Source organism: Monodelphis domestica, chromosome 6 (assembly GCF_027887165.1).
Source record: "Monodelphis domestica isolate mMonDom1 chromosome 6, mMonDom1.pri, whole genome shotgun sequence".
NCBI lineage: Eukaryota > Metazoa > Chordata > Mammalia > Didelphimorphia > Didelphidae > Monodelphis > Monodelphis domestica.
This window is the reverse complement of record NC_077232.1, coordinates 278,812,104-278,822,979: the sequence shown is the minus strand read 5'-3', so window position 1 is coordinate 278,822,979 and position 10,876 is coordinate 278,812,104. Positions and strand designations below refer to the sequence as shown.

The window sequence follows — 10,876 nt, the reverse complement described above, 5'->3', positions numbered from 1 at the left end:
GCTTAGGCATGATGCTAGTTGGACTCAATGATTTCTGAGTCTCATTCCAGCTCTCCATCTATGAATTTTTAATCCAATGGTGGGAGAATCAGTGACTGTCTTCATAGCTCAAAGAGTTAGGGGCAACCTTAGAAGCCATATAGTTCAACACTTTCATTTTATAGATGAGGAAACCTGCTGGGAGCCATCAGGCCACAACACCTTGACAGAGTCATGCGTGGTAGCTGGGGACACCACAGAGTGGTCCTTGGCGAGATGTGATTGCCCACCCAACCCCCTCTTACATGAATTGACATGATTATTATTCCCCCTAGTCTCAAAAGAAATAATGCAAGAGCAAAACACATGTACCCTAATTCTCCAAAACATCACCAAAAGACCAGACCCTTAAACCCAATCCCAAAAAGACTATCATGGGTTAACTTTTACCTAGGTACATAATTCCCAGCGAAACTGCAGTTACATGCCAAGCCAAAAACTTTCCCACATACAGAAGCCTATTCTCATGAAGTCAGCACACAAATCAATCATAGAGGCCCAAGTGATAAGTCCAAGTACATCAAGCTTCATTATGCCTCAGTGACTATCACACAAATCAGTAACTCCCTAGAAGCCACCAGTCTAAATTTGAATTGTGTTCCCAGACCCCTCAACCTCCATGATATGATTGTTGAATCAGTTCTAAGAACTGCTGATTAATTATTCCATATTATTAAAAGCAATACATAATTTTCCTTGATTGTAAGCTCAGAACTTCTCACAGAGTAATGAGAAAATTAAGCCACCTGTGACAAAGTCATTTCTCTTCTGTGCAACCTTTATTCTGTCTGTAATCACAATACAAGAATATAGAATGTTAATCAAGTGATTTGTTAAAAGTTGATGTATCACTTTTCCAATTATCTCTCTTTGATTTTGTGTATATGCCCACAGAGTCTTCACCATGGAAATCAGAGGATTTGATTCTGATAGTCTTGTGTTTTAATTTAATTTAATTTAATTTAATTTAATTTAATTTAAATTTGGACTCCTGAGAAGAAGAAAGGGAAGACAGCACATGAAATTTACTTCCCATAAACATAGTTTTTTGAGGATGACAAGAAGGAAATGAACTATAGACTTACCAATACAGATGACTCAGCAATACTGACATCTATTAAGTTTACCAACTAAAAAGCACACCAAAATTCAGTTCAATTTATTTTTTTTTAAACCCTTACCTTCCATCTTGGAGTCAATACTGTGTACTGGCTCCAAGGCAGAAGAGTGGTAAGGGCTAGGTAGGCCATGGAGGTCAAGTGACTTGCCCAGGGTCACACAGCTGGGAAATGTCTGAGGCCAAATTGGAACCTAGGACCTCCCATCTCTAGGCCTGGCTCTCAATCCACGGAGCTACCTAGTTGCCCCCCAATTTAGTTCAATTTAAACCATTTGTCAGGATGGGTTAGAGACTAGGGAACAAAAAAAAATAAAATAACAATCTTTTAATAAGTTCATTCTTTGGCGAGGAGTAGCAATTATAAATTTAGGAGTGGGTCATCTAGTTGAGTCCCCATCATCTTACAAATGAGGAAATTGAGACCCAGAGGGTTGAAAAGGTCACTGGATGACCCTGAGCAAATTGCTTAACCCTATTTGCCTCAGTTTCCACAACTGTAAAATGACCTGGAGAAGGAAATGGCAAGCCATTTTTTGGCAAACCATCTTTGAACCGACTTTGCTCCCACGAAGAACTCGAAACAATGAAGGGCTATGGAGCCCGTCAAAACCAGTTAAAAACAACAACAAAACTAGTTGCACCTGGAGCAGGATGTGCTGACCCAGTTGTTCCCACTTGCCGGCCTCCCCAGTCTAGGCTATTTATAAAATTACTCCACCGTCCTCCTGGGGAGGATCTTGTAGGATCTGGCTGTGGTTCTCCTTCCCATCCTCGTTCCTCCTTGTCATCCCTTTCTATTGCCCAAATCCTTTGGTCTCCACTGCCCTTGCCACAATCATCCTCTTCCTCATCCTCCTCCCCCTCCAGTGGCCAGATCCCGGGACTGCGGCCTGGAGAGGGTGGCCGTGGGGCGGAGCGGGCCAGGGGCCAGTTGAGCTCCTGCTGGGGCGGGGAAGGGAAGGGCCAGTTTGGGTGGGGACGCCCAGAAAGCAGGAGCCCCACGGCGCTTGCTCTCTCTTCTGGGTCCCTGGTCCTCGCAGTCCCCTCCCTGGGTTCGCGGGCACCGGGCATCCCCAGGAACTATTGGCCCGTGGAGCCGGGCGGCAGCAGCCATGGGAGCTGTCTGGTCCGCCCTACTGGTCGGGGGAGGTCTGGCCGGGGCGCTCTTCATTTGGCTGCTGCGGGGGGATTCTGGGGGCCAGGATGCGGGCCCCAGGGAGTTGTTGCCTGCAGAAAGAGCTCCAGCAGCCCGGGGAGGGGACGGAGGAGGGAATAGCGGAGACCCCCTTGACCCCAAGCCCAAGCAAGTGGCCCAACTCCGGGAGCAGAAAGGCGATTGGAACGTCCAGAAAACAGCCGGAGGTACGTGCCCTCCCCTGGCCCCCTTACCCCTTCTTTGGGCGTTTGACAAATCATTAAGGACTCTAAAGGGAGCTGGAGGGTGGGGGTGGAAAACGGGGTGCACGGCGTGGACTTAATTCTTCCTGTAGGTGGTCCACATGGACAGTCTCTCTGTTTCCTTGGGGTACCTACCTGGTTTGTGAATTGACGGTTGACGGATCATCCAAGGGCTAATCAATAATCCACTTCCTCCCAGCCCAACTGGCAGTGGGTGGTGAGATCAAATATTGGCTGTGACTTTTAATATCAATGTGACTTGGGGCAAGTCACTTTATGCCCCCTGGTCTCACTTTATTCATGGGCGGAGGAGGAATCGCCATCAGCTCTCTAATCGTGATTTCTAGTTTCCCCATTCTTTGTCCGTGTACTTTTTGGGCGCCATGTGAAGGGGGGGGGGCGGAATATCCCCTTCTCCTGACTGTGGACCCTGACAGGCCCAGCTCAGACTGTGCGAGGTCCACTTCACGGGGTCTTCTCCCCTCTCCCCCGCACGCGCACACACGCAGAAAAGCCAGAAACTCCAAATCACAGTTGGAACCATGGGGCTTGGTAACTGGGTTTGGGATACCCAGAAGTTTCCATCTCTCCTCTAGATGTGACAACTAGATATAACAACTTGGAGGGAGGGAGGGGGAATCATCCAAGCTAAATTTGGGAGGGAGATAAGTGGCAGTGAAAGCCTGTCTCCATCCTGGAGTCCAAGAGTTCTTGGATCGCCCCACTCTAGAATTTTTCAGGCACTCCCCTCATGGGTCCTGTGGCAGTTAGCTCAGAGATACTTCTTAGTTGTTCATTTCAACATACGTTCTTTCCTTTTTCTGAAATTGTGTTCCTCAAATCCCTAGAAATCCAGAAACCTTTTCAAGGCATTCTTGAGGTCAAAACGATTTTTATAATAAGACTAAGATATTATTTGCCTATTAGAATCCTCCTTTTTCCAACTGTATATCTGTGCGACCTGGAATTTTTTCTTATACTTCAATCAAAGCTGTATATTATGCAGAGGCAGATATGAGAAGCCAACTGTATTCTATTAAGTCAGTTTGCAAGTATTATGTAAAACATTATAATTTTTCTCTAAATTTTAGGAAAATAATCTTTTTAAAAAAAATTTTTTTGTAAAGCAACTGCTTGACTACAGGGGTTGAGGGGACATGTCTGAGGAGAGACTCTAAATGAACACTTTAATGCAAATACCAACAACATGGAAATGGGTTCGAATCAAGAACACATGTGATACCCAGTGGAATCACCCATCGGCTATGGGATAGGTGGGGGGAGGAAAAGAAAATGATCTTTGTCTCCAATGAATAATGTTCAGAAATGACCAAATAAAATAATGTTTAAAAAAATTTTTAATATAAGATGACATTTCTATAATGGGCTTATTATTCTTTAAAATAAATATTTTAAGCATTTATCAGTTTTAATTCCTAATACTATAAACATATTGATCATTTGCTTTAACCCACATCATTTAAAGTTTTGGGGTTCCTCAATTTTAAGAGTGTAAAACAAGGCGGCAGCTGGGTAGCTCAGTGGATTGAGAGCCAGGCCTGGAGATGGGAGGTCCTAGGTTCAAATCTGACCTCAGACACTTCCTAGCTATGTGACCCTGGGCAAGTCACTTGGCCCCCATTGCCTAGCCCTTACCACTCTTCTGCCTTGGAACCAATACACAGTATTAACTCCAAGATGGAAGATAAGGGTTAAAAAAAAAAGAGTGTAAAACAATCCTTGATACTTTTTTAGGCCTATAAAGGAACTTTTGACACCCAAAAGCATAGCTGCTCTTTGACAGCCCAAGTGAGCTGGAAAACGCCAACTGGAAGTTTGATTGAAGGGGATGTGAGGGTGGAGGCAGGAAGCAGAGAGATTGTGGTTAAAATAAAGAGGTTTGAAACCCATCTCTATCACCTACAAATCTTATGTCACTTCTACTTTCTGGATGGCTCTATCTTAATCTCTAAACTGTGGAAGTTAGATTTTTAAAAATGTTTTTTGAGACCCCTTCCACTGCAAATCTTGAGTGACTATCCCTTTTAGTGGATGAATCACTCTTGAGTTCCACCTTTTTATTCTGAAAGCATGATGCTGGGACCTAGGAACTGCCAGGGGACTCATCTGTGGTGTATATGACTATGGGGCTTTCTTCTCTGTTACTTTAAACTCTTCTGTTCCTATGTGGATTTTTTTAAACTGAACCTTTGATTTTATTGATATAGGCACAGGCCCTCTGCCCAATACAAATTGACAATTGTTCAGCAATTTACAGTCTTGGAGAATTGCCTAGGGCTTGGAGAAGTTAGACAAGACAGAGTCACACAGTCAATGTGTGCCAGAGAATAGGACTTGAAAGCCAACTAACTCAATCTACTACCTTGGCCTTTAGCCTCAAAAAGAGGAGGATAATCTCCCGTAAATATGTTCAGTTCTATCCTATCCCAGACCCTTTACTATGATTGTTTCTTTCTAGTCTTTTACTTCTAAACCCCATCAAAGAGTCATTTACATTTTCTGTGCCTGCTTCTTTATTACCAACTCCCTTGTCAATTCCTTTTACAACCTGACTTTCTAACTCATTCTACTGAAACTCCAAAGTTAACAATTGCCTCTTTTTAAAAATTTTATTTAATTAATTTAGAATTTTTCCCCATGGTTACATGATTCATGTTCTTTCCCTCCCATAGCCAATGAGCAAATTCTCCTGGGTTTTACATGTATCAAACCTCTTGACTGCTAACTCTTAACATTTCCTCAGCCCTCATCTCTGGAGTTTTTGCCATCCTCTTGATTTCCAAGACACTGCTACTCTTTCTTGTCTTGTTCACTTTAGTTATCTCTTGCCCTCCCAGTTGTTGCTCAGGCAGAGGCCTTGGACCCTTTTACTCCTCTCTCTCTACATACACTCTTGGAAGCTTCATCAATTTCCCATGTTCAAGTATTTTTTATACAAAGTTATCGCAAATATAGATTTCCAGTCCTAATCCCTTTCTTCAGCTACAATCCTGACTTCCTTCTTATATGCCCCTTAGGCTTGTTACATTCACATATCTAAAATGAACCCCTTTATTCAGGAGTGTCCAGATGCTTAAACTGGATGATAGGTGTAAAGCACTTTGCAAACTTTAGAGTACTATAGTAATGATGCTGACCTCTAGTCTGGTGATGATTTGCTGTCTTCTACTGTATTGGAGATCTCAAGCAGATAGAGTAATACAGGGGTGGCAGGTAAATGTATAACTGGGCTGTGTAGGAAGGAATGTGTGTGTGCGCTCTTCTTAATTTAATTTCCACTTTCAGTCTAGACAATCAAGCCCTGATTTGTAGGATGGTTGATAAGTATCGGTTCTCCAAACCGTTGGTTTGAGCTAGCTTGAGCATAGATAGAGCTCCTGCCTTTATTTTCTCCCCCTCTATCACCTTCCCAATCTCCTGTAGCCAATCAGTTAGGAAGTTTTAACAATGAAGCACCTAGATAGACAGCACATTTCTTGTAGGAGCCCCCTTCTGCCCACTTACCATTCTGGTTCCAACCCTCATCAAATCTCATCTGGATTATTCCAACAGCCCCTTCATGGCCCAGTCTTTTCTGGTACCTCTGTTTCAATCCATACCAAAATAATCATCCAAAGTCACAAGTCTGAGGGTGCCGCTCTGCTGATCAAAAGCCCCTAATGGCTGCCTCAGACCCTTGCTTCCTTCAACATTCAAATGACTGCTGCCTGTGTGAGATCTTCATTGATTCTCTGCTCCTTTTCTGCTCAATTTTCTTTATACTAATTTATAGACATTTTTATCTTTCTGCTCCCATTCCCATTCCATGTAAGCTCCTTGAGGGCAGTAATTATTTTTATCTATTTCTAGGATCTAGCACTGTCTTTCACATTAAGTAGATGCCTCAGAAATGCTAGTCAAATTAAATTAGAACATCATCCTAAATCATACTACTTGTCTTCTCAGTTCCAGGTGGGGGAGAGAATTTGGAACTCAAAACATTTTTTTAAATGTTTAAAAAATTAATGATAATTTTTAACCCCTATCTTCTATCTTAGAATCAATACTAAGTCTTGGTTCCAAGGCAGAAGAGTGGCAAGGACTGGACAACGGGGGTTAAGTGATTTACCGCACCAGGTCATACAGCTGAGGCCAAATTTTGACCTCCTATCTTTAGGCCTAGCTCTCTATACACTGAGCCACCTAGCTGCCCCAAATAATTTTTTAAGTCACCCTAATATTTTTGGAAACTTACTTTGTTAGAATCATGACTTTTCCCTTTCCTCCCTTGTCCTCAGATTTAATCAAGGTTAAAAGTTTAAACCTATGCACTTGTGTATATTCATACTAGATTCTTACCCCCAAGAAAACAACACAAAAAAATACTATTATGTGATTTTTAAGTGCAGAAGGAAGCTGCCTTCAAGAAGATGCCATGGGGGCAGCTGAGTGCCTCAGTAGATTGAGAGTCAGGCCCAGAGATGGGAGGTCCTGAGTTCAAATCTGGCCTGAGACACTTCTCAGCTGTGTGACCCTGGGCAAGTCACTTGACCTCCATTGCCTAGTCCTTACCACTCTTCTGCCTTGGAGCCAATACACAGTATTGACTCCAAGACAGAAGGTAAGGATTTAAAAAAAAAAAAAAGATGCCTTTTTATCCTCACATGACAAAATACATTGATTACTGCAAACATAAGGAAGATCCTCATTTTGAAGTCTTAATTTCATTAAAAGCAGGCAATCCAATCCTTCCCTGACCTTGATCTCTAACTGTTATTCTGACTGCCTGTGAAGCAATAAAGGATGACTTGCAACTTGTTTTTTATTTGGGGTTATCCATGTTTTAGCCTCTAGTTAGCAGAAATGACCAGTATTTGCAAACTCTGGTCTTGTTTGCTGTCCTTTGCCCCACAGACTGGACAACATCCAACCCTGTTTGACTTCTAGGCTAATGGGTCCTTGGCCCTGAAATCAGTTACCTCTGCCCTTATAGCTCTGCCCTCCTCACCTTGTACCACACTACAGCTTCCTTTGTTACAGGGAATGATTAAGGTTAGGGTTATAGCTTTGTTCTCAGTCAACTAGCTTTTACTAAGCCCCTACTGTGTGCCAGCCACTGTGCTGAGTACTAGGATTGAAAACAAGACCTAGAGACAAGAAGTCCTGGGTTCAAATGTGACCTGAGGTGCTTCCCAGTGGTATGATCCTGGGCAAGTCACTTCACCCTCATTGCCTATCCCTGTCTAGGAACTGATAATATTGGATGTTGAGAGCACAATAGTCCCCTAAATAATTTCTTTTTTAAATAATAGATCTTGTGGTCCACAAAGGAATATAAAATCTAGGGATATCAGAACTGATCTAATCCAACCTCATTTTACAGATGAAAAACTGGCATGTGAGGGGCAGCTGGGTGGCTCAGTGGATTGAGAGTCAGTGGGCCACCCAGGTGCCCCAAACCCAGGTTTTCTTGACTCCAGACTGAACATTTTCTCCACTGGATCAAATTAAATGATTAAAATAGGACCTAAGAAAGTTCAAGATCTCCCAGAAGCAGGATGTGAAATTAGGTCCTCAGATTCTAAAGTCTTTCCACTATATTATGCTACCTTATTACTATTTGCCTTTTTTTTTTAGTAGGACTCCTGATTTTGCAGGAAAGTTAAACTGAATCTTTGATTATTAAGCTCTTCCCTGTGCCCCACTCTACTGGCTTTTTTTGTAAGATATTTAGTTGGGACAGCTAAGTAACTCAGTGGATTGAGAATCAGGCTGAGGACCAGGAGGTTCATCCTGCATTCAAATGTAGCCTCAGACACTTCCCAGCTGTGTGACCCTGGGCAAGTCACTTAACCCCCATTGCCTAGCCCTTACCACTCTTCTACTTTGGAACCAACATTTGGTATTGATTCTAAAATGGAAGGGAAGGGTTTAAAAACAAAAAATAGTATTCATTGGGATTTCATGACATCTAATAAATTCAATCATCTAAGCTGACAGACTGACTGAACTTAAGAACTTTCAGACAATTGTTAATCATTTATACTTACAGTGTTTTCTCCTTTTCCAAATGAATTATCTAATTCTTGCAGTGTTCTCATTTTTTTGTCTCTCAGAGCATCATCAGGAAAGTAATGGATGTTTGGTGTCTGAGTCCAAGAGTAGCAGCCTTGAGGGTCCAACATGGAAACCACAGAATAGTTCTACTCAAAACTTGAACTGTCTGAGACCAGGAGAACAAGTGTATTCCTCACAGATGCTGAAGATGGAATTTCCTAACTCTATGAACCATTCAGAAGTCTTAAATAGTGAAAGCCTAGAACCTTCTCTACCAACAGCTGTGCATTCTTCAGGAAAGTTCCCTTCTGACAACTCATTCATGGACAAACCTGAAGAACAGGTGAGAGCTCTGCAGGTGGAGAGCTCAGCTCTGGCTGATCATGAGCACTGGGAAATGGTGCCCAGGCATTCACTATGGAGAGATGCTGATAAGGGCAAAACCTCTGAGCCTTCCCATTCTGGTGTTTCCATACTTGAACCCCAGAAACTAGACTATGGAGGAGACACCCTCAAGGATGCCAAAGGTCAAGAAGTTCAGTTGAAAACAAAGAGAGTGGCAGCAGTGTCTCAGCAAGTCAATGTCCAATTCCAGGTTCATTATGTCACCATGTCTGATGCCAGCCTGGTCGCAGTAACCGGAGACCATGAGACCCTTGGTGGCTGGCACAGTTATATACCACTTCAATGTGGCAAGGATTGGTTCTGGTCTAGATCAGTCCCCTTACCGATAGATACAACATTGAAGTGGAAATTTGTGGTCGTGGAGAATGGGAGTATTATCCGTTGGGAAGAATGCTGTAATCGAATCCTAGAGACTGGGCATGAAGATAAGATAGTTTATAAATGGTGGGGCTGTCACTAAGTGGTTTCAAGAAGCATCAGAATAACTTGTAAGACTATTGTGCCTTTTCTCAAATGATTTTTATTACTCCATGAGAACAAAGGAGCTAACTCCTGGATTATCCTCAGTAGCTCTTTTAGCCCATGCAGTTTATCAAGAGCTATTAACAGCATTTATATGAAGAAGCTGTATGTGCCTCCCCTACCCCCAATCAAACTTTGGGATGTCCCATTGATGTCCCATTGATGAACTTGTGCTGGTCTATTTCTACTTCATTGCTCGGTTGCCTTGGCACAAGAAGCTGAGCTAAAGGATTCTCTTGAGTGATCATGGTGGGTAGCAGGTCTCAAACCCATGGAGTGCCAGTATTTCCTTTCAAAGTCACCTGACTCTTTGTTAGTTTAGTTAAGAATGATGGCATCCTATGGATTCTTTGAGTAGATGAATAATATTGTTGCCTTCCTTTGTAGCCCCAGTGACTGGTACCAGTGCCTAATGATTAATTTAAATTAATGCAGTGAAAAGACCTGGCCTTCCATATGTTCATAAGCTTAGGCCAACATTTTGAGCATTGCTTTTTGTTTGTTTGTGTGTTTTTGTAGGAAGAAGAATGTGTATTTTTTGCTTAGTTTTCTCAAGGGTTGAGTATGCTCCCTCTGGGGACTGAATAACGGGAAAAAGATGGAAATGCAAGTGGGAGTCACCTCAATAGCATTTCCTAAAGTATCAGGAAATGCTATGATACTACATGGATTCAAACAAGGCCTTTAAACCGTGCCGTTCTGGGCACCCCAATCTAGAAGGGAGACATTTCCAACCTGGAACATTCAATATTTTTTCTTTCCATCTTTCCCCACAGGCCCTGCCCAACATGTTATGTCAACACAGTTCTGGGTTTTGTAATCACAGGTTGTAGGTGACCTAGGACAATACTGCTATCCCGGAAATTGTGGAGGAAATGCACTTAGAGTTATTGGAACTAAGAATACAATAAAGCTGGCTATTTTCATGTCTTTGTCCAAATAATTGTGTCTCAATATTAGTATGTGGATAACTTTGGGAAAAGAAAATACCAATAATTTCTGGCCAATTATAAAACTAGAGGGAGGGGGGAGGAGGAAAGGAGGAAAGAAAGGACTCCTATAGGAGAGCAGAAAGCAAAAATCAGAGTTGATATCATTGGAATAGTCTGTTTTTCCCTCTGTGTCTTGGTAATAGCAGTGTGGGGAAAGGGAAAGGCACAAGAAGGAAGTTAGAATTTTGAATTTTCTTATTCTGCTGTTAAGAGGGAAATTCAATCTGTTTACACTTTGATAACAAAAAGCAAAAGTAAATAGACTAAAAAATACATTTTTAGGGATCATCTAGATGGCTCAGTGAATAGAGAGCCAGACCTGGAGTCAGGAGGTCCTGAGTTC

At 42.4% G+C, this 10,876-nt stretch overlaps 1 protein-coding gene across 2 annotated transcripts; it reads left to right on the top strand.

Annotated features, from left to right (window-relative positions):
• Positions 1-2,121: 2,121 nt before the first annotated feature.
• On the top strand, positions 2,122-10,467 carry STBD1 (starch binding domain 1). 2 transcript variants are annotated; one of them, XM_007495749.3, is made up of 2 exons: positions 2,122-2,521; positions 8,674-10,467. In XM_007495749.3, the coding sequence occupies exons 1-2, from the start codon at positions 2,272-2,274 to the stop codon at positions 9,477-9,479; spliced, it is 1,056 nt and encodes a 351-aa protein (XP_007495811.1). In that variant the 5' UTR covers positions 2,122-2,271; the 3' UTR covers positions 9,480-10,467. The 2 variants fall into 2 exon arrangements, with proteins under 2 accessions (XP_007495811.1, XP_007495810.1); XM_007495748.3 differs by having other exon boundaries at positions 8,650-10,467.
• The last annotated feature ends 409 nt before the right edge of the window (positions 10,468-10,876 follow it).

Bases quoted from the DNA above. Each gene is read 5' to 3' on its own strand.
- STBD1 (XM_007495748.3), top strand. From the start codon at position 2,272: ATGGGAGCTGTCTGGTCCGCCCTACTGGTCGGGGGAGGTCTGGCCGGG. The intron at 2,522-8,649 runs GTACGTGCCCTC...TAATTCTTGCAG, and splicing joins CGTCCAGAAAACAGCCGGAG to TGTTCTCATTTTTTTGTCTC.